Source organism: Amblyomma mixtum, chromosome 7 (genome assembly GCF_055824585.1).
Source record: "Amblyomma mixtum isolate Tamu chromosome 7, ASM5582458v1, whole genome shotgun sequence".
In the NCBI taxonomy this organism is placed as follows: domain Eukaryota; kingdom Metazoa; phylum Arthropoda; class Arachnida; order Ixodida; family Ixodidae; genus Amblyomma; species Amblyomma mixtum.
The window spans coordinates 63,256,180-63,279,919 of NC_143018.1; the positions used below are offsets into that span (position 1 = coordinate 63,256,180).

General features: G+C 51.5%; 1 protein-coding gene across 1 annotated transcript in view; it reads left to right on the plus strand.

Annotated features, from left to right (window-relative positions):
• Nucleotides 1–23,740, plus strand: part of LOC149336292 (calcium-activated chloride channel regulator 1-like) — a 91,674-nt gene that overhangs the window by 62,850 nt on the left and 5,084 nt on the right. Inside the window, exon 12 of the mRNA XM_089554107.1 lies at nucleotides 249–422. Coding sequence (XP_089410233.1) covers nucleotides 249–422 — 174 coding nt within the window. The remainder of the gene's footprint in view (nucleotides 1–248; nucleotides 423–23,740) is intronic.

A 23,740-nucleotide genomic window follows, 5' to 3' on the forward strand; every position in this document is an offset into this window, starting at 1 on the left:
CCACCAATCCTTGTTCCTTCCGCTGTCTTGCTTTTTTCGATCCTTCTTACATCCGCTCTCGCGCTTTCTTCCATACTTCTTCCTTCCGCTCTCTGGCTTTCTTTTCATCCTTCTTCCTTCCACGCTCTCGCTTTATCTCCATCCTTCCCCCCTCCTCTCTCTCTCTCTCTTTCTTTCCATCCTTCTTCCTACCCCTACCTCGCTTTCTTTAAATCCTTCATCATGTGCGATTCCTGAACCTTTTCCAGACCCCGACTATATCGAAAATGACGGCGAATACACCGGCTTCTTCTGTCAGTTCGTAGGCAAGGGACGATACACCTACAAGGTGGAGGTCTCAAGCCAGAAAACGACACGTGTGCAGTACCTGTTGAGGCGCTCGGGTACCTTACTGAGCACGTCAGCCCTTGTTGCTACTACAGGTGAGTTTCCATGTACTTGGCACATTTATCCGTCGAGGCACTCACGTAAACTCAACTTGTACTAGTCAGTCAACTGCAGTGCTAGGTGCAATCACGCGGGCTTCCTCCCAAGCTATGGAGAAGTACCTTCATTCAAGCACAATGCAATTCCGCGCGAACGCCGCCATTCGTGATGCACGAATGCAGAGGTGCAGTTGAAATTAAGACTGCAAAGGTGGAGTAATGTAACGTCGTTTTTGTTTTGTATGTATTGAATCCGTAGAAGGTGAATGTAAAGGTCGCCGAGGAGAGGACCGCGGTCACGTTTATTTGAAAGCTGACGGAGAGATGACAGCGGCAGAGCAGCGGCCGCAGCGTCTAACTGAGGACTAGGTCCAGAGCTTTCTCTACACGCGTGGTCGTCCAGTAGGCGACCGCGGTCGCGTTTTTTTTTTAAGGCTGATGGAGAGATGACAGCGGCAGAGCAGCGGCGGCAGCGTCCGACTGAGGCCGAGGTCCAGAGCTTTCTCTACTCGCGTGGTCGTCCAGTAGGCGACCGCGGTCACGTTTATTTGAAGGCTGACGGAGAGATGACAGCGGCAGAGCAGCGGCGGCAGCGTCCGACTGAGGCCGAGGTCCAGAGCTTTCTCTACACGCGTGGTCGTCCAGCAGGCGACTGCGGTCACGTTTATTGGATGGCAGACGGAGAGATGACAGCGGCAGACCAGTCGCGGCAGCGTGCGACTGAGGCCGAGGTCCAGAGCTTTCTCTACACGCGCGGTCGTCCAGTAGACGACCGCGGTCACGTTTTTTTTGAAGGCTGACAGAGAGATGACAGCGGCAGAGCAGCGGCGGCAGCGTCCGACTGAGGCCGAGGTCCATAGCTTTCTCTACACGCGTGGTAGTCCAGTAGGCGACCGCGGTCACGTTTATTTGAAGGCTGACGAAGAGATGACAGCGGCAGAGCAGCGGCGGCAGCGTCCGACTGAGGCCGAGGTCCACAGCTTTCTCTACACGCGTGGTCGTCCAGTAGGCGACCGCGGTCACGTTTTTTTTTAAGGCAGACGGAGAGATGACAACGGCAGAGCAGCGGCGGCAGCGTCCGACCGAGGCCGAGGTCCAGAGCGTTCTCTACACGCGCGGTCGTCCAGCAGGCGACCGCGGTCACGTTTTTTTTGAAGGCTGACGGAGAGATGACAGCGGCAGAGCAGCGGCGGCAGCGTCCGACTGAGGCCGAGGCCCACAGCTTTCTCTACACGCTTGGTCGTCCAGTAGGCGACTGCGGTAACGTTTATTTGAAGGCTGACGGAGAGATGACAGCGCCAGAGCAGCCGCGGCAGCGTCCGACTGAGGCCGAGGTCCAGAGCTTTGTCTACACGCGTGGTCGTCCAGTAGGCGACCGCGGTCACGTTTATTTGAAGGCTGACGGAGAGATGGCAGCGGCAGAACAGCGGCGGCAGCGTCCGACTGAGGCCGAGGTCCAGAGCTTTCTCTACACGCGCGGTCGTCCAGTAGGCGACCGCGGTCACTTTATTTGAAGGCTAACGGATAGATGACAGCGGTAGAGCAGCGGCGGCAGCGTCCGACTGAGGCCGAGGTCCAGAGCTTTTTCTCCACGCGTGGTCGTCCAGTAGGTGACCGTGGTCGCGTTTTTTTTGAAGGCTAAGGGAGAAATGACAGCGGCAGAGAAGCGGCGGCAGCGTCCGATTGAGGCCGAGGTACAGAGCTTTCTCTGCACTCGTGGTCGTCCAGTAGGCGACTGTGGTCACGTTTATTTGAAGGCTAACGGAGAGATGACAGCGGTAGAGCAGCGGCGGCAGCGTCCGACTGAGGCCGAGGTCCAGAGCTTTTTCTACACGCGTGGTCGTCCAGTAGGTGACCGTGGTCGCGTTTTTTTGAAGGCTGACGGAGAAATGACAGCGGCAGAGAAGCGGCGGCAGCGTCCGGCTGAGGCCGAGGTCCAGAGCACTCTCTACACGCGTGGTCGTCCAGTAGGCGACTGTGGTCACGTTTATTGGAAGGCTGACGGAGAGATGACAGCGGTAGAGCAGCGGCGGCGGCGTCCGATTGAGGCCGAAGTCCAGGGCTTTCTCTACACTCGTGGTCGTCCAGTAGGTGACCGCGGTCGCATTTTTTTTAAGGCTGACGGAGAGATGACAGCGGCAGAGCAGCCACGGCAGCGTCCGATTGAGGCCGAGGTCCACAGCTTTCTCTACACGCGTGGTCGTCCAGTAGGCGAGCGCGGTCACGTTTGTTTGAAGGCTGGCGGAGAGATGACAGCGGTAGAGCAGCGGCGGCAGCGTCCGACAGAGGTCGAGGTCCAGAGCTTTTTCTACACGCGTGGTCGTCCAGTAGGTGACCGCGGTCACGTTGATTTGAAGGCTGACGTAGAGATGACAGCGGCAGAGCAGCGGCGGCAGCGTCCGACTGAGGCCGAGGTCCAGAGCTTTCTCTACACGCGTGGTCGTCCAGTAGGCGACCGCGGTCAGGTTTATTTGAAGGCTGACGGATAGATGACAGTGGCAGAGCAGCGTTGGCAGCGTCCGACTGAGGTCGAGGTCCACAGCTTTTTCTACACGCCTGGTCGTCCAGTTGGCGACCGCGGCCACGTTGATTTAAAGGCTGCACGATAGATGATAGCGGCAGAGCAGCGGCGGAAGCGTCCGACTGAGGCCGAGGTCCTGAGCGTTCTCTATTCGCGTGGCCACTGCTTCGTCTCTATTGCGCGCGACGAAACGGTGGCGCTACAGTGGCCGCCACCGAATGCGAACGATGAGTTTGTGCGAAAAGTACAGTAAACACGAAAGGAGAGGGTTGAACGAGAGAAAAATTTATGTGGTTTAACTCTGGTTACACCCGGTTGGTTGCGAAAGTTTAGCTTGCTTAGCTGCTTCTGATAATCGTCGTTTTCGCATACGTTCTTCTTGTTCCTGTGTTGCCTGGGCACGTTGTTCCGCTTGGCTTCATTCCGTTTATCTTGCCTAATCTCAGCTTCTTTATTGGATACAGCTCGTTTAGCTGCTTCGGCTTCTCGTCGTTTCCGCAGTCGTTCTTCTCGTTGCTCTTCCGTTTCTTTGGCACGTTGTAACTTCTTTATTGCATTCTTCCTAGCTGGCTTGGCTGTCGCCTTACTGTTAAACTCTTCAGAAGCAGTAGAGCAACTAAATTCAGATAGGGACTCTTCGTTGGTGAGTTCTTTGGCGAGACTCCTCAAGGAGCGCGGCACGACCGGCTGCTCCTGGCTGCGGTGGAGAGAGCAAGCTGACGTCACGCGTCACCATAGCATTAAAGAGGCTGACGTCACACCTTCTGTTATCCGCGACGGCGGTTCCTCGAAGAGCAGGGGGTCCACGGACCACGCGACGAGCGGTTAGACCTGGCATAGTATTGCTTTCGCCATAAAATATAAACAGTCAAGTAAAGGCCGGCCAGTCAGATCGGTAGTCCGGGAAGGCCGTCGTGCGGGACAACAAAGCTCAGACGGTCGAGCCTGGCTGCTTCGCAAAGGGCGATGGAAGCAGAAAGGGGACGGTGATTTCAGAGGCAGCAGGCATGAAATGTCACCCATAAAGCGTCGACGGGATGGTTGGGAACTAGTGTTCAGGCCCACTGGGGGGTGGGGGGGGGGGCTGCTGACAGTGCGCTCGAGGTTGGTCTCAAGATGGACCACGTCCAGATTTGTGGGCGACTGAAGTGCGTCACCACAGCCGTTGGTAAAAGGTGCCACTTGTGGTAGGAGGAACGGTAGAAGCGCAGCTGCGATGGCGCATGCGCTCGAGGCGGCGAAGCAACGGCAAGGCAGGCGAAGGCGGAGCGACCAACAGGCAGCGGTGATCTGATGGGAAAGTGGCGACCGTTTCGGTAGCAGGCAGCGTTGGTTGGAGGAGGAGGGCACAAGTCCAGCACGTGAGCGTCGGAGGCAACAGGACACGCTTGCGCTCCGACCACAGGCGGTGTTGGATGGGGCCCGCCCAAACGCGTCCATGTCGTAAGCATGCCGCCACCTTCGGTGGCTGTCTCGTCCGTCGCGGAGGCAGTGACATGCGAAGCCCAGAGATGCCCAGGGAGCCGTGGTAAGCGTTGCGGGTTGCGCATTATTAGCGACAGGGCTCCGATGGGGTATGCAGGCGCGCCTCGCGATAGGTAGGACAGATGGGGGCTCACCAGGAAAGCGCTTGAGCTGGCGGCCGAGCTAGTGGCGTCAGGCTGCTTTGAACACCGACGGGGAGCAAGAGGGGCCCACATTAGCGGTCTGGTCAGTCTTGAGATCAGGCGCTGGCATTGGGTCACGATTCTTTTCAGGCGAAGTGGGGCTGGAGGCAACCGCCATGCTTGTTACTGCTGTCATCGGGTTCGCCTTCGCTTCCTGCTCCTGATGACGATTGTGGCTGTGCGGATTTTTAGAGGGGCTGGGGGTGTGAAGCCAGCGGGCCGGCCGTGGCTTCAACTTCGCAGTAGAGGCCTGGAGAGCGGTTGTATTGTCGAGAGGGACGGCCGGGCCAGAGGCGCTGGGCAGGAGTGGCGGCGAGAGGCTGCTGAGGCGAGCCAGGTTCTGATGAAGGCGTGGGCGCGAGTGCGGCAGGCGGAGGGCCAGAGGCTGGCGACATCGAAAGCGGGTCCACTGCGTCGTACAGCGGCAACAGAACATAGTAGGCGCCGAAGTGCGCCAGTTGAGACGGCCGCACGCAGATCATCGTATGGCCGGCAGCCCAAGGCAGAGCAGGCGAGTCGGCGCAGAAGGTCGGGCGCGAGGATATCTCAGAGGACAGCGTGTTTGAACGGCTGCATAGTGATGCCGTTCATGTACAACGCAGCCTCGAACTGAGCAAACCACCCGCCAACACCCTAGGGCCGGAACACCTGAAGCGGCGGGTGGAAGCTTGGGTCCTGCCAGTACGCCATCGTGGAACGCCGCTGATGAAGAAGGGGCGGTTCGCCGTCTGACCCCGCAGTAGAAGGTCGATGTGGAGGTCACCCAGGAGGCTACTGCGGCCACGTTTATTTGAAGGCTGCCGGAGAGATGATAGCGGCAGAGCAGCGGCGGCAGCGTCCAGAGCGTTCTCTACTGCACGTGGCAACCGCTTCATCTTCATTGCGCGTGCCGAAATGTTGGCGCTACAAATCCTTATTCCCCGCCTCGACGAAAGGCTGATTCCATTATTAGCACGAGCGTGTCGCTGCTTGAGTTAATGACGAATGGCGAGAACGATCTGAGTAGGATAGATTCGTCTTGTTATCATGCCCATGTCTTTATTATTAGGCCTGAAGAATGAAGGGGGTGTCCAGCGGCGACCGGTGTTAAAGCTTGCTTGAATTCCTGTACCTTGTAAATGACTTGGATAAACAGCAATCACTTCAATGACAGCGCTTGATTCTCAGTAACACTAGCAATAGTGCAGCCTGTCTGTCGCATATATTTGGCCTGTCGCATTTCGGATACGTAATATGTGTGCGCGCACGAGTGAGCGACTGTAGGGGGTGCCTGTGTCGCTTAGACGAACTCGTGCATACGTATAAAGCCACGCGGAATAGTACAGCGGCTTCTCCGATTGGGCCGACTTCCAGATGGGCGTGTAAGTAACGGGGTGGCTGGTATTTTCTCCTTCTATTATTTAAAGGCACAACTTCACTAACAGGTAACTTCAGCTCGAAGTCTTCATGTGGTTGGACTCATCGCGCATGCTAACAGGTTTCTGCATTGGACTACTTATCCCAAGTGGCCAAATCGGATGTTGGCAGCGGCGGCAGCATTTGGATGGAGTCTGAATACGAAAAAACCTGGGTGCTGAGTGGAGTGTAGGCACGTTAAAAACCCCACGTGGTACAAATTATTCAGTTGCCCTCCTCTACGACTTCGCCCATATAAACCATGTGTCACATTGGAGCGTAAAGTCCATATTTCGTTAGATTCCTGCGTACAGTTGCGTGCCTGCAACAGCCGTCACTGGGCGACATGCCCCGACTTGTGCATGAAAGAGAGTTTCAGCTGACTGTACTTAACGTGGAAAACGACGTCGCCGAAATAATTCCTCCGGACATTTATGTAGATTGAAAAGGTACAGGTATCTCGCAGAGTGTTACTGGGCACCGATGTAGTCTCTTGACAGGGGTTCTCAATCCTTGAACACACCTTTTCTGGCCGACTGTACCAACTATTGAGCGGATTGTATGCATCGCCACGCAGGGCGAGCGATGTGCGCTATCGGCTACAGTGGCGAATGGACATTCGGGATGGAATCGAATGCAGAGGGAATGTAGTGTCCCCGAGGGTTTGAAAGTCGGTGTAACCGCCTTGCAGAGGTCCCTTCCAAACTAAAACAAAGATAAAAAATAGATTGCGAGACTCTATACGGAATCGTATTCGCGTTTCGTTAGGGGTAGTGTGCCGTCGCCCTTATGCAACGCCAACGAGGAAAATACCCTTTTTGGCCCAGCTGACATAGCATTCATGAACTCTTCATTAACTTGTGTTTCATGAAAGGCGTGCTGCATAAAGTTAAGATTACTATCTAACCCAAAACAATCTCCAAATGTACCTCCTTTCCTGTCCCTGTAGCAGTACTTTTTAAGCTGCAATGCAACATTTTGACGCCCATATTGTGTTCACGTGGGCAGCAATACCCAGTGTAGATTCTAGTGGCTCGGATATGTACATTAAAATAACTGAAAGTAGGCAAAGTCCGATATATTTACCGTGCGTTTTCGCTTTTGTACGTCACACGTGCGCAGAAGTCTATAAGCATTAAGATTGGAAATGTTGATAAGCTTATTCCTGGAAAAGAAGTCTTTAGTGGAGTGTGTATTGTATGGTTATAAACAATTCCGAGAGCCCGCTTTTCAAGGACAGCTGACTTTTTTTTTTAGTCTGGTATATGCAGCGGCGCCCGAAACTAATGGGCAGTAGTTTAAATGTTTGCGAAACAATGCGTCATAAAGCAATTTTTACTTTTTTCAGGAGACAACTTCTTAAACGAGTCAAAAATCCGATGGCTTTGGCTGCTTTTAAAGCTACATAGGTTGTGTGGTCATCCCACAACATATTTTTGGTGAATATTACGCCAAGTGACCAAATGACCTTAATATTTCAATCTCTTCATAGTTATAAAATAAGGGAAGGAGATCACTGCACATTCTGTGTTTTCGGTGAAAAAGTATTGCTTTAGGTTTTACGGCATTTACGTAGAGAAGACTTTTACCACACCATATTTTTATTTTCTCTAAGAGCATATTCGCATTCCTTGTTAACGCTATTAGTATCGCCAGATAAAAACAAACTTGTATCGCCAGTGTTAACTATGAACCTGTCACTGGTATCCACACTTATTATATCATTAATATATAGATGAATTAGCAACAGTCGCTAGATATTCTCATGGGGAACCCCGCAGGAGGCTGTTCTAGGAATTGATTTTCTATTCATTTATTTAGACGCACTGTTTTCTGAGTCCTAAATAAGAAATAATTAAAAGTCGTGGTTTTCGCCTTATTCCTTGATATTCAAGCTTTTGAAACAGTGTGCTATGATTTGTGCAGTTAAAAGATTTCCTTACCTAAAAAATTTCCTAAACAAGTTCTCTATTTTCACTGTTCTTTAATATATATTCATTCTGGTGTAGAAGAGCAAGTTCTGATGAACGGCCTTCTTGAAGCCATATTGGCAGTCGGCGATTATACCGCGTTTATTGAAAAAGTTTCCAGCTCGTTTGAGAATAAGTTTCTCTCGCACTTTTAACAAGACAGGCAAACTACTGATTGATCTACAGTTCCCAAAATTGTTTTTATCTCATTTCTTGTATAAGACTGCTACTCTAGCAACCTACATTTTCAGAGGGAAAGTGGCGGTCTCGGTAAATAATATACGTGTTCTAATGACGCATTAATAATGTCGATGACACGATTGACTGGACGAATGTGGATATTGTCACGTTGTAGTGACGGCAGTCCAGCGGTCAGGAAGACACCAGAAAGGCTTGCAAACGAAGCTCTTTATTTGGGCTGACTTGCGCCCGCAAAAGAACTGAATCACTCGGTGGCGGCGTAAGCAACAAGCGTGCTCGTCAATCGTCGAACTACGAATGCCTTCTGCTCGCGGCATCGTTCAATTTAAAGCCGGCAAGGAAACTTCGAGATAACAGGTCGAGATCATCTAGAGTAATCTGGAAACACGTAGATACAGCTCTTCATGGCTGGGATCAATCGAGATTAGTCCGGTCGCTTCTCCCGTCACGAACAAAAATGATAGCACCCCTTTTCTGCGGCCTTGCAGGAACGAACGGACACTAATATGATACGTTGCATTACCCCCCTCTCAGAGAAGCATCGCCTCGATGCTTTAAATTGAAAATAAACACGAAGAATGCTAACTTCGAGTCCGTTAGCGTTCATAATAAGGTTTAAGGGCAGCGGAAAAAGCTTCAAATCTGGCCGTGTCGTCGCCGTCGGTGGTGTCGTAGTTTTCGTCGTCGTAGCTGTCGTCGTCATCGCACTTGTCGGCAGTTGTCAACGTCGTCGCAGTTTTCGATGCGTCGCAGTTGTCGCCGTCGTCGCAGTTGTCGGCGTCGTCGTAGTTGTCGGCGTCGTCGTAGTTGTCGTCGCAGTCGTAGTTTTCGTCGCAGTCGTAGTTGTCGTCGCAGTCGTAGTTGTCGTCGCAGTCGTAGTTGTCGTCGCAGTCGTAGTTGTCATCATCGTAGAGGCCGTCGTCGTAGGGGCCGTCGTCGTAGGGGTCGTCGTCGTAGGGGTCGTCGTCGTAGGGGTCGTCGTCGTAGGGGTCGTCGTCGTATGGGTCGTCGTCGTATGGGTCGTCGTAGTTCTCGTCGTATTTGAGGCATAGTCCTGTGTTTTTCGTCGATGGAGGATCTCAGTTCTTCCGCTCAGAAGCAACCTCACCTCGAGAGGCTGCTTTATTCAGTTTAACTTTCGGGGGCTGGGGGAGCGTCCACGCACGGCGTAACCTCGGCTAGGAGATACAAAGCGCGAAGACGATGGCGACGGGGAACGTGATAGGCGGCTCGGCGATGGGCATTCTTCCCGACGCAAAAACTCTTTGATGTCGGCTGGTCTCTGGCCAGGTCGGGGTCGTGGGGCGTCGTAAGAATACCGTCGAATACCCCTTCTCCTATATGGGCAGTACCGGAGAATGTGACCGGCTTCGCCACAGTGGAAGCATAGTGGGCGGCGCTGGTCGGGAGTTCTCCACTCGTCGCATTTCCTCGGCTGTGTGCGACGCTCGTAGGACGGGCGGGTTGCGGCGAGAGGGCGGCGGTCCAGCGCAGCTGGCTGAGGGCGATAGGGGCTTGGGTCCCGTCGTCGAGGTGCAGGATGGCGCACTGCTGCGGCGTAAGTCATGGCTGGGGACTCCGCAGGCTGCGTGGTGGTCGGCGTCACACCCAAGGCCTTTAGAACCTCGTCCCGGATGACGTGAGTGAGCGATGTAAGCTGCGGCTGCGTTCCTGTTGGCAGCAATCGTCGGAGCTCTTCTCGCACAACTCCACGTATAACCTCCCGCAGGTAATTGTTGTTTGCGGCGTCCAGGCAGCTTGCTGAGAAAACGCGCTGCTGGCGGTCATACTGGCGGGCTCGGGCATCAAGAGTTTTTTCCATCGTGTATGCCTCTTCTACGAATTCCGCGACGGTTTTCAGTGGGTTGCGGACGAGGCCGGCAAAGAGATGCTCTTTAACTCCTCGCATAAGGAACTTCACCTTCTCTTCTTCCTTCATCATCATGTCGGCACGCCGGAAGAGACGCTTCATCTCCTCAGTATACACCGCAACGGTCTCGTTTGGGTGTTGTATGCGAGACTGCAGCAGCTGCTGGGCGTTCTCTTTTCGCACGACGTGTGTGAAGGTCTCCACAAGCTGCTCCTTGAAGGTTTCCCAGTTCGTGAGACTAGCTTCCTCATTTTCAAACCAGATCCTTGCTGGTCCGTCCAAGGCGAAGAAGACGTACCTTAATTTCGTGGCATCGTCCCATTGGTTAAAAATAGCCACACAGTCGAACTGTTCTAGCCATTCTTCGGGGTCGGCGCCAGGCGAAGCGTCGAAGGTTGGTGGCACCCGGGGCTGCTGAAGAACGATTGGGGTCATCGTCTGGGCCAAGCTCATGGTAGACGTTGCTGCTGGCTTTCGCTTTCGGGTAGGGTCCGGCAGAATCCCGAACTCAGGTGCGCCCCCTTGCAGGCGTCGGCTTGCGCGGTGGACTGGACCCAGGTCCTGCGGTAGAAGACTCAGAGGGCCGGCGTCACGACTTGTAGGGGGTGTCCGGAACATGGGAGGCTACCCAGCACCTCCACCAGATGTCACGTTGTAGTGACGGCAGTCCAGCCGTCAGGAAGACACCAGAAAGACTTCGAGCCGAAGCTCTTTATTTGGGCTGACATGCGCCCGCAAAAGAACTGAATCACTTGGTGGCGGCGTAACCAACAAGCGCGCTCGTCGATCGTCGAACTACGAATGCCTGCTGCTCGCGGCATCGTTCAATTTAAAGCCGGGAAGGAAACTTCGAGATAACAGGTCGAGATCATCTAGAGTAATCTGGAAACACGTAGATACAGCTCTTCATGGCTGGGATCAATCGAGATTAGTCCGGTCGCTTCTCGCGTCACGAACAAAAATGATAGCACCCCTTTCCAGCGGCCTTGCGCGAACGAACGGACACTACAATGATACGTGGCAATATTAACTGCATCACTGCAGGTACTGTTCTTCAGGTCTCTAAGCGTTGACATTATTTCATGGCCAGAGACAGGGTCTGCAAACAAGGACGGAAGGCATCTGTCAATGGCTAGATGAGATGAATGTGATGAGAAATTGGAAGGGGAGGTATAAACTCGTTAAATTCATTTGCGAGGTGACTACCAGAATATTCTATGACACGGTTAGTTGTCTTACTGGGGCTTCTAACCGGCGAAATGCTGGAGTTGAGTGACTGCAGCTCACGCCAGAGATTAAGAGGGCAATTTAATGGCGTCTGAAAAAGAGTTTAAGAATGTATGTCCTTCGCCTGTCGTATATCGGAATTCAGTTTGTTCCTGTACTTCTTAAAGCCCTCAAAACAAGGCTCTCTTAGGTGTGAATAAATACCTGATATAATTTGTGATTTTTTATACGCGTGTGCAATTAACGCGACGTCCACGGCTCGCTTATGGTATCAGGCGCCCTCTTTAACATTGGATTAAAATGATTGTTATCAATATGAATGAACTTGCCGAGCAAAAACTCATAACTGCTCTGCGAACAACTTTATTTATAACCAGTTAATATCCTGCACATTTCAACCGAATCTTTCTAGAGCACCTGCTGTTAGATATTGGACTATAATAAGGGAGTAATTACTCATTCCCGTCCACCCGAGCGCAGCCATACACTTTTAAGGAAAACCCCGCCGTGGTGGCTCAGTGGTTACGGCGCTCGGCTGCTGACCTGAAAGACGAGGGTTCGATCCTGGCTGCGGCGGCCGAATTTCGATGAAGGCGAAATTCTAGAGGCCCGTGTGCTGTGCGATGTCAGTGCACGTTAAAGAACCCCAGATGGTCGAAATTTCCGGAGCCCTTCACTACAGCGTCCCTCATAGCCTGAGTTGCTTCGGGACGTTAGAACCCCAATAAACCAAACCAAAAAAACTTTTGAGGAAAAGTCGGAGAATTCCCTAAGTAACTACTAAGCAATTACTTGTCACACAGATCACTACCTTCATAGCAGCCGGAAGTAGTAAAAGTCAAATTAGTGAAAGTTACTACCTCAAAAAGCTAGAGAAGAGCACTACAATCGCAAACAAAATGCTAGGAGTATTTACTAAGAAGATGCTTAGAAACATTTCGCAGATGCTGCTAGCGTTCTCACATGGTGCGCTGCATGGCTTGCTAAATTTATGGATGGTGCAAAAATAAATGAAGCTGCAAGATCAATTTCGTCAAATTCCGACCACGCCCATAGCTGCCAGTGCGGCCGTAAGTCACATGCTAGGGCTTAGACAAATAGTGCATTATATGTACAAATTATGCGAGGTGATGGCATAAAACAGCCTTACAGGGCACACACAAGGGTCCAGAATGCAAGAAAAACACAAACAAGGGTTACGGATGCGAGATGCATGCACTCCGCGTGCACAGTAACTCTTTCTTCGTCTGCTCCACACCATAGTTCAGGCTCTAGTTTACGGGCTTGTGGCTTTACAGAAACAGGTTAGCATACCGTGCCGCATGCCCCTGCAGAAATCTTAAGTTACAAAACCAATTTGTTCACACAACAGTCAGTGTCAGTTATGTTCTCTCACTGTATTTTAATGTGCAGGTATGGTATGTGGGGTTTAACGTGCGAAAGCGACTCAGGCTTTGAGGGACGCCGTAGTGAAGGGCTCCGGAAATTTAGACCACCTGGGATTCTTTAGCGTGCACTGACATCGCATAGTACACGGGCCTCTAGACTTTCGCCTCCATTCAAATTCGACCACTGCGGCCGGGTTCGAACCCGCCTCTTTCGGGCCAGCAGCCGAGCACCGTAACCACTGAACGGCGATTTTAGGGTTCATGCAACGGTTACTAACCAGGTGCTAACTAGCGACCGCAGTTAGTAAGAAGAAAGCAAGGACTACTTTTACTGACTGTACCGTGAGAGGTCGGCAAGTAGTTTGTAAAAAAATAGCAAAATGACATAGGAGTTAGTAACTGCTGTATTTTCTACCTTTTACTGCCTTTATTAAGAGTGTGCGGCTAAAAAGGAAAGCTTTACAGCTTTCTCGCAAACTTCTAGTTAAAGAAAAATTGGTCCTGGTCTGTGGTTCGAACCCCAGACCACCGCTTCAGCGGAGCACTCGCTCTACCGACTGAGGTAACCGGGACAGCAAGCTTACAATAGAGCGGGAGCGAACTAAAGGAATTGAACGAGAGCGCGAAGAAGACTGCTCCGGTGAAGCGGTGGTCTCGGGTCCGAATCCCCGACCAGGAGGAATTTTTCTTTAACTACGAAGTTTATGAGAAAGCTGTATAGCTTTCCTTTGGAGCCGTATGGCTTTGCTCAGGTGGATGTCAATGAGTAATTACTCCTTTATTCCAAATCTGCTCCACCTTTCGGGATTTCTCTCACCATTTCACGACATTGAATAATAACATTCTCATGAAGGTCACGCTTCGGAACCTGCTTCTTGGAAAATAAATAAGTGCCCATATGATCACTGGGTTCGCAGGATGCAACTGTTAATCAAGAAAAGATGAATACATGTTTGAGAGAGGCAATGGTTACACGCGTTGCATTGGTAATCAGATTTGTAACACAAAAATATCAGAGTGAAACATAAAAATCGGCCCTGCTCGTAGCTGCACATAACACATCTTTATTGAAGTCGCCACCAATGATTAGTTCATACTTATTGGTCGTTGCAAGACATAAATCAGATTCTACGGCTTCTAGAAACGAGCGTAAATTACCAGACGGTGGCCTGTAAACAGCAGACATTAAAGCGTTTCCTTATGTAATTGAGAGAAGTTCAACATCAACAAGCATGTCGAAAAATTCGGGAAAAATTTCACACTAAAAGCGTGCACCAAGAAGCACGCATACACCACCTCCACGAAAGGTTTTCGGATTTAAAGAAAATGTTCAAAACGAGGGCAATTCAAAGTTACCGCTGTCAGTCAGCCGAGTCTCCGAGATCGTAACTGATCAAAATAAAACCCAAGCTGCCTAACAAGATAGAGAATGCATCGCTCTTTTTCCTGACCGACCTGGCATTTAGATGAAATCGCTTAAGCACTGATGGAGTTTAAAGCACGCAGTGTTATTAATTTCACATTTGAGAGGATATCTGTTCGGAGCCATCACACTGTTGTGTATTTGTGTGGAGCGGTCACAAACGATACCTCCCTTACAAAAATGCTTTTTGAGACAGTGTTGAAGTTCTCTTGAGCAGACTCAACACGCCATGTTGAATTTTTGTTGTGACCAGGGTGGGCTAGTGTTGGTGAATTATTGAGGCCGAGTTGAAACTCATTGGAAAAGTGGCCACTGTGCTAGATCTGAGCATTCTCAATGAAATTTCTTCTTTGCGTTCATGTTGAATTCAGGTTGGAATTACGGGAGTGAATCAACACGCCATTCTGAATCTTGGCTGAGGTAAAAAAGCAAAAAATCCTGGGAATACATTTGTATTGCGCCATATGGACCAAATACCAATGCAATTTTCGGCGGTATATTCATATTTAGTGCTGCATTTTATCGTTAACGTGAAGCCGTCATCCCCTGTGACGTAGTGCTCCACACATACGCTCACATATGTATATAAATATATATACATACATACACCCTAGCCCTACACATCCATCAGATAAAGAGCATGGGACAGTACTGCACACGAGGCTTTGAAGAGAAGTTTATTGGACTGATTATTCATACAAAGGGACCATAGTCCCTCACAAAGACAAAAACAACAAGGCAGCGACTAGTGTCGCTCGGTACAAACAACCTATGAAACAAGAACACGACGGCGACTGCTGTCGCCGTTCACACAAAATCATTCACAGCACAGAATGTTCAAAGGATCCATAATGTCCAGGCATCGCGGGGGGAAGCACGCTAACTGAATACGATGAACGCGCACCGACACCGCGCACCACACACTCAATACGGCAGGAGCCGCACCGTAACGCGGCCCCCGCTGGCGGCGATGAAGCGGGTGCTCCACCGCCGCACAAACTCTTCTGGGAGGGTCACATGATCTAAACACGCCTGTTGAAACAGGCGCGCCCGAACCCTCTGCAGCATGGGGAACATGGCGCGTTGAGGCCGGCCCTGCAAGGAAGCGACGCCTCTCTGGCGCCACAAAACAAAGGCCCCGACACACAGCAAGAGCCGCACAAATGCGTCGCGCGGCCTGGTGTGCGAGTCGAGGCTAACAAAAAACATGCGCGACATCATAAGAAGAACTGACAGAGTTCATCTTACGATCTTAAGTGCAACCTCGGCTTCGCCCTTATATGGTCCTACTCAGGGGTGTCCGGACCTGCGCAAGTTGTGGCCTGCCGGTCAGCAAAGTTATGTCAGTTATTACTATTAATATTTATTTATTTTATATGTAGTAGAAATAATCAAGTTCATATGCAACGGTCTATCATTTGACGACCTTGATTCATTCATAAACAACTAAATAAAGCATTAATTAAGTGCCCTTTTTTATGAGAGCACATACGAATCCTCCAAACTAGGTATGGCTGAATGAGCATATTGCACTTTTTTCTATGCAAGAAAATGACTGAGCTGTTTATGAGAGTTTTAACAGGTGCTGCATGCGTTCTTAATATGTGTAATGTGATCAGGTTCTGTTTACACGATGCATGTCGAAATGATTTCATTTAGTTAGGCTTAGAAACGGCTGCCTTGAGATGATTGAACTTAAATTCAACAGAAATTGTTCAACAGTAAATCTCTTGACTGCGCTCAACAAAAATTTCGCGCAGCAGGTGTTGAGTAAGCTCAACATACATTGAGTTCATGTTGGTTTCCAGTTGATTCAACAGGAGCTCAACAAGGCGTCAACTGAAGCTTAAAAGTCATTTTTGTAAGGGCTGCATACTATTACATGTTCACAAGGTAACTTTCAACGCAAATTATGTGAGCAGTGTAACCTTCCCTTCCGCGAACAAGCACCTTGCCACTTGAGCACGAAACAAACCTGATATTTTATCCTCTCAGCCCAACCTTCAGTTGGCAGAAGTAAGTATTTCGTTCTTCGGGTAAGGTTTTCACACAGGTACCCGCGTTTGCTCTTCTCTGCTAAATATTTCTTGTGTTCAAGCCATTGGTATCTTTGAGCCTTTCCCTAGAAGCGCACAATAAAGGCGGATCTTGTTCGCTTTTGCAGGAAGTCGATAGCCCACCTCAATATGGCTAGCACTAATCTGTGCGTTGTTTTGTTGTGTTGGGTTTAATGGCGCATAAACGACTAAGGCTATCATTCGCCAAGCTCAAGGTATGGAAATCTCTGCGAAATTCATTTGTTTAGCCACTTCATTAACCTTAGCTAGGAGATTCTCATGGGCGCTTTGAGAAACACCATGAATTTCTGTTTTTTTCCTGCTTCAGAATTCCAGCTGATCCAAGTCATGGTTGAGCGGAGAAAGTTGTTCTTCGCAGCTGGTATCCTCCACTTGTGCTATTCCTTGCCGCAGGAGTGTGATTTCTTTGTCTTCATTATCTAGACGCTTCATGATTTCATCAAACTGGTCGGGCATTGTCTGAATATACTGCTCAACTTCTGCAGTTTTTTTTTTTCAACGGCATTAAACAGTCAAGTCTTTCATTGAGCTCACGAAAACCAGAGGCAATATAGAAGCAGGAGGCTCGGCCTCTGTCTCTCTGAAAAACTGTTACTCTTACATAATAGGGAGGAAGTTTGAGGTGTACCGGAAAGGGCCACCTCCCACAACCACTAGGTGCACTCCTCAGTACAGGATCCCATTGACGACCGCTGCGGCTTGGGCGCCCTTCACCAGGGCCTTCTGCCTCACCAGGTCAGAGCAGCCTAGCAGGGCTGCCTCCCAGTCCTCCCGGCTGGGTAGTGTTTCGGGGCGAGGGTCGGGGTTGACTGACATGCCCATACCATGGGGAAGATGTCTGAAGACTTCTGCGCACAGTACGGACACTTCCCTGTACATGCAGGATCAAAGTGGTTTAAAACTGCCGCAGCGCCTGTTATTAGGGCTGCTCGCAATAGCCATTTAGGTTAAGGACGGGTTGTGGTGACGCTGCTCCAAAGCCAGCCCTCGCCGGGAGGGAGGCGTCCTCCATACCGGACAGCGAGCAGCTGTCGTCGTCTACTTCAGGGGTGCGCCTCAGAGGTTTGAGGGGGCGTCCAGATACGTCCTTGTAGGGACCGCCGGGCCTGGAAAATTGGGCGAAAGGAAAATTGCACAGGCCTGCCGACTGGCTCAAGCCGAGCCACCACCGCTGCCACGTGCAGGTAGAAGAGAGTTGAAAGATAAGAGGACAGAGAAAAAGAGAGAGAAAAGACCCGCGTCGCAACAACCGCATCCGCCGAAGCGGACGCTGGCTGAAAAAAACAGATAAGCGGCAGCTGGGCCGAAGGCTGCAACCCACCGAAAGTTGGTTTGGTTTGGTTTGTGGGGTTTAACGTCCCAAAGCGACTAAGGCTATGACAGACGCCGTAGTGGAGGGCCTCGGAAATTCCGATCACTTGGGGTTCTTTAACGTGCACTGACATCGCACAGTACGCGGGCCTCTAGAATTTCTCCTCCAAAGAAATTCAACCGCCGCGGCGGGGATCGAACCCGCGTTTTTCGGGTCAGCAGCCGAGCACCATAATGAGCCACCGTGGTGGTGTAGAGCCACCGAAAGTTGGGTTGCAGCGTTCGGGCTACGGCCGCTTATCTGTTTTTTCAGCCAGCTTCCCCTTCGGCGGACGCGGTTGTTGCGACGCGCGTCTTTACTCTCTCTTTTTCTCTTTCCTCTTATCTTTTAACTCGCTCCCATCTGCACGTGACAGCGGTGGTGGCTCGGCTTGAGCCAGTCGGCTGGCTCGTTCACTTTCCTTTCCATCCTTCTCTCAGTCGTAACCAACCATGAAGCACAGATAGGTGAGTGTAGCGGTGTGGTATGTTTTTCTGGAGTTTCCACTGCCCTTTTCTCTTGATCTTGCTACCTTCTCCTTTTAAAGGTTCGATGGAAGCTATTAGCAGCAATGACTGGCTCATTATAGTCCTGTGCTGTTCCCCGTTTCCACGAAAGTACCACATAGAATAGTCTAGTGTATTTTCTCTCCAACATGTCAGACCAACTGGCCCAAAGCTTCCCCTTGTTGAGTCTAGTGTATGTTTACGTTACATTTCAAAGAACTTCACCGCAACGGTTCCTGTGTGATGTTAAAGAGCCGGTGAAAAAAAGTGGAATGCGCCATATTTCATTTTTTTTTTCAAAGCTAGTTGCAATGGATCGTGAAGTCAGCATGTATCTAATTCGTGATATTTTCAACAGAAAAACACACATCAATTCTTAATAAGAAAATCGGTGGCCACTTTTCATCACCATTGCATCAGAAACTCAACTTAGAAGTCATCAGAAATACCTGATGAGTGTGATGTCTGAATCATTGACCTTTTATCAGAAACTCATCACAAATTTTTGTAAGGGGTAGGTGGCTACTCATCTGAATTTTAATTTCTCTTTAGGGTAAGACAGCGTGGCCATTAATTTGGAGTTACTACACCTCGGACACCTCGAAGCGAAACGTTTATAGGATCCGACTGACGGCAGTCACATAATGTTTGTTAATACATAGGTGGATACGATACCTTAGTAGTGCTCTGCAGCTCGGGTGTGACCAGAATAATTAAGGTTCAGAGTTGTTTGGGTTGATCAAAAAGGCTTTTAGCCACTATTTCACGCACAGCTATAGTGCTACATTACTCACTTGAATGATGTTTGTTTAGGTGATTGTCATGTTGGGTGAGCATAAGCAATAATGGCTTATCAACGGGAAGTTTCTTCCCTCGTGTAACGGCCAAGCATCACACGCAGCATCCAGGAGTGTTGCAATTAATCGCTTCCGGCTGAAGTAGAGTGAAAAAAAATTGAAGCGCTGAAAAACCAAAACTGCAATTTACTCAGTCATGTTTGAAACAAACCAGTTTCGGAAGTTGCTGGAAGCGAAGATTGAAAACACAAGGAGATGTCCGCAACTGTGTTTAACAGAGGTCCTCGCTTGCGTTCTCCGGAACCCTGGCAGAACAAATACGGCCAGCAATGCGTGCAACATGAAAGCTACACGTGCACTGTGAGCAGCATGAACAACGGGGGCTTCAGCAGTGAGAAACACCACTGTGGTATCGAGTCCGTGAGGGAAGGAGTCAACTCAGAAGCGAAAAATACGTGCAGCAGCGCACTCAACATGAAAGCTAGAACTTCACGGCGAGCAGCAAGAACTGCGTCGCTCAAACAGCGAGAACCACCTCCTTAGTATCGATCTTCAGCGAAGCAGTCCATCTGCAACAAAACAAAATTCTTCCAGCAATGCGGACAAGGTCAAATACAGACCTGCCCAGCGAGCAGCGTAAACGGCAGGTCTCAAACAACATGAAGCGCAACTTTCGAGTCGCGCCTCTGAAAGATTCTCACTAGAATCAAACCAATAAGGCCCGAAATGCACGCGAAACCAAAGCTACACCCTGCAGATCCTTGCAGAACCAGCAGCGTGAACGGCGGGGTTAGGACAACCAGAAGCACCGCTTTCGTAGCCGGCGAGCAAACGATTCTACCTACAACCATGCCAAACGGCGTTGGTTAATAAAAGCTGCAGTAAATCGCGCTTCGCACCAAACCCGGCAACTGAGTACTGAACAACGGCCACTAAACTACCAAGGACGCAAATCTAGCCCATTATCTAAGTTTGTGCGGCCGATGCTGTGCAGCCGATCCTTTCGGCAAGCCGCGTTGTGTTTTCCGCGCAGAATGCCGGAACACCTTTTCTCACTGCGTCCTCGGTTTTAGCACCCGTAAGCGCAACAGAAGCTCGTCATCGCCGCAGCGCGTAGACGCTGTCACAGCTAGAGAAAAGCTTCCCGCAAATACTCGGTCGCACAAAAAGAGAACGAAGCGCGAGACTTACTCCGACAATGGCGTCGGCGTCTGGTGCGTAGCAATAAAGTGCGCGCTAACAGGTCACCACGGCATCTCAACCAATGAGAGGCTCGATTACCTGGCAGAGCGCTATGAGGGAAGAGAAGCCGGAAAGTTGAAAGCTTTTCGTTATTTTCCTTCATTGAGGGACTTTAGCGCGCCTTTTGCGCATCCTTCGTCCATGGCACATGCTGTGGCATGTGCCGTGATAGGGTAGTTAAGGGAGGGGGGGGGGGGAATTATCTGCGGCGGTGCGTAAACGGCGGTGCATAAACGGGAGGCGCTCTGTCCCGTTCTCTTGTCTTGTGTGTGCGTGTGGTTTTTGGCGCCTTTACTTTACAATGAATTACCAACTAGCCCAGCAAGAAGTTCTCGTAAACTAGGGGTTTTAGCGGCGCGCGCACCTACACACTACCTCGTGGCGGTGGCACTACGGTCTTCTCCGCTGACCGCCGGTGCTGTGGAATGTGCTGCACGCGATGGACTGTCTGAATCAGCCACCACTCACAGCCTTATCTTTCTAGTTTGTGGTTTGTGGGGCTCTAACCTCCCTAAGCAACTCGGGCAATGAGGGACACCGTAGTGAGGGGCTCCGGAAATTTCGACCACATGCGCCAACGCCCTTTGCGCCAACCCTTTGCGTCAACGTCCGTACCGTGTGTCAGCCGCTGAGCGCCGCATCATTGACGAACAGGTTACCGACATGCTCAAGTGCCACGTGATACAGCCGTCGCAAAGCCCGTGGGCATCGCCGGTGGTCCTTGTCAAGAAAAAAGACGGTTCCATCCGGTTCTGCGTTGATTACCGTCGTCTGAACAAGATTACACGCAAGGACGTTTACCCTCTCCCTCGTATCGACGACGCCCTCGACTGCCTGCAGGGCGCTGAGTTCTTCTCTTCATTGGACTTGCGCTCTGGTTACTGGCAGGTGCCGATGGCAGAGGCCGATCGCCCAAAAACTGCATTCGTCACACCCGACGGGCTTTATGAATTTAATGTCATGCCCTTCGGCCTCTGCAATGCCCCTGCCACATTCGAGCGCATGATGGACAACCTACTCCGCGGGCTTAAGTGGCACATATGCCTTTGTTACTTAGATGACGTTGTGATATTTTCGCCAGATTTTTCGTCTCACCTCCAGCGCCTTGAGACTGTTCTTCGCTGCCTGGCCGACGCTGGCCTCCAACTCAATTTAAAAAAGTGCCGCTTCGGAGCTCGGCAGCTTACCATTCTCGGACATGTCGTGTCCGTGCAGGACGGCGGCAAGTTGGGCCCTTTGGGTATGCGTCAGGGCGGCGTCGATGGAGCGGTGAAAAACATCGAGAGGAGACGGATTGGCGATGGAAACAGGCGTAATGGCGCTGACGTGAAGGTCGGCCGAGCTGTCGACGAGGGGGTATGCTGAGGAGGGATCTAGCACGGCAACACTACCAAGCGATTGGCCACGGAGCAAAGTGGTAGGGCAGGAGAACGGGTTAGACACATAAATAGCGCTGGAGCCACGAATAATTGTCAGCACGGCATGAGGCAGCAAAACAGATTTCTGGTCAGCGCATCGTAGAGAGGGCGTATATGCGACAGTTGCGTCGGAGAGAGCAGCACAAGAAAGAGGCACGAGCACTGAAGAAAAGGGCGGAACGTCAGTGTCCTGTGAGACGATCACAGTAGCGGCGGCAGCGTCGGGCACGTCCAAGGGAGCGTCACTGAAGGGCGATAACTCAAGCTGAGCACGGGCGCAGTCAATAACAGCGTGATGAGTAGAAAGGAAGTCCCAACCAAGGATGACGTCGTGAGATGAGCGGGCGAGGACGATGAACTCTATTGTGTAGGGGACGTTCTCGATAAGCAGGCGGGCGGTGCAGGCGGCTAATGGTCGAATGTCCTGAGCGCTGGCGGTTCGGAGAGAAACGGCGGGAAGAGGCGTCGTCACTTTTTTGAGTCTGCGACAGAGTGTGTGGCTAAGAACAGAAACGGCTGCGCCCGTGTCAACAAGTGCTTCGACGGCGACTCCCTCAACGAACACGGTGATAATGTTGGCTGGCACGGATACAGGGCTTGAGCGAGTCGCTGGCGGCGCAGTTCTTGCCTCCGGAACTGCGGCCGTTAGTTTTCCGCTTGCGGAGCGGGTGGGCGGCGGAGCATCGGAGAGCGGGAACGTCGGCCAGGGGACGGCGAGCGGTGAGAGCGGAAACGGTAGCTAGACGAAGACGGATCGGGAGGCGGCTCATGTGACACAGGCGAGGAGGCGGGGGATAGATCGTAAGTCGGCTCACGCCTATAAGTATACCGACGATAGTCGCGACTGCGGCACAAGCGAGCCACGTGGCCAGCGACTCCGCAGGCGTAGCAAATTGGGCGGTTGTCTTGTGTACGCCAGGGGTTGAGAGGCTGCGGCTGTGGTCTTGGGCGGGCAACCGGACGATAAGCGGTTGGTGCAGGTCGCTGGGGCTCTAACAGGTGATGGGGCGGCCCGTAGGCAGGAGCAGCAGGCGAAGGCCGCGGTCGCGCCACAGCATCCGCGTACGTTAACGGAGCCGTGATCAGCGGCTGCTGAGGAGGTGGAGGAGGAGAGGGCAGTACCTCGGCGACCTGCTCCTGTATGACACGCTGGATGTTGGGAGTGAGCGGCGGCGCAGGAGTAGGTGGGCTGGTCGACAAGCACAGCTGGCGGGCGACTTCCTCACGGACGAACTTCTGAATGTGCTGGAGGAGCGACTGATGGTCCAGAGCACCGTCCCGGGAAAGAGCCAAGCTGGAAATATTTGCCTCTTGAAAGCCGGCTCGGCGGGTCGAAAGGCGCTGTTTGCGCAGCTCATCGAAGCTTTGGCAGTGGCTTATCACGTCGGAGACAGACTGGGGATTCTTCGCGACGAGCATCTGAAAGGCGTCATCATCAATGCCTTTCAGAATATTTCGGATCTTGTCTGCCTCGCTCATGGAAGCGTTGATGCGTTTGCAGAGATCGACTACATCTTCGATGTAGCTGGTAAAGTTTTCGCCGCTCTGTTGTGCCCGACTGCGCAAGCGTTGCTCGGCACGAAGCTTACGCACAGCGGGACGGCCGAAGACCTCCGTGAGATTGGTTTTCAGATCCGCCCAGCTGGAGATGTCCGCTTCGTGGTTGCGGAACCATAGATTGGCAACGTCGCTTAAATAAAATATAATGTTGGTAAGCTTGACGCTGTCGTCCCACTTGTTATACGCGCTTACGCGTTCATAGGTGGCCAACCAATCCTCCACGTCGGTGTCATCCGTGCCGCTGAAGATCGCGGGGTCCCGCTGACGGACGGCACCAGAACAGATGACAGCAGGGCCAGCAGGCTGGGCAGGTTGGCCCGGGGGGTCGGACACCGTGGTAGAGCCTGGAAGTCTGGGCATGGTGCCGTATCTCGATAGTGAGAGCAGACAGCACCTCCACCAAGTGTAGTGTAGGACGTCTACGAAGGCGCTGCGTCGCGAACGGCTAGCGGTACGTCTCGGTTCAGTTCGAAGGCAGCGATCAGTCTCAGCGGCAGCGATCAGCGCACACGCACGAGCATCGGCGCCGCTGACTTCGTCCTCTTCGTTCTTACGCTAGCCACCCAAGGTTCGGGAGCCGAAGGCCTGTCTTACAGGGTTGTTTAACGTGCACTGACATGTAAACCGTCCTCTTATAAACCTAGCTTTAGTGCAGCAGGTTGAACATGTATTCATCTATTTATGTGACTGCAAAGTCACCT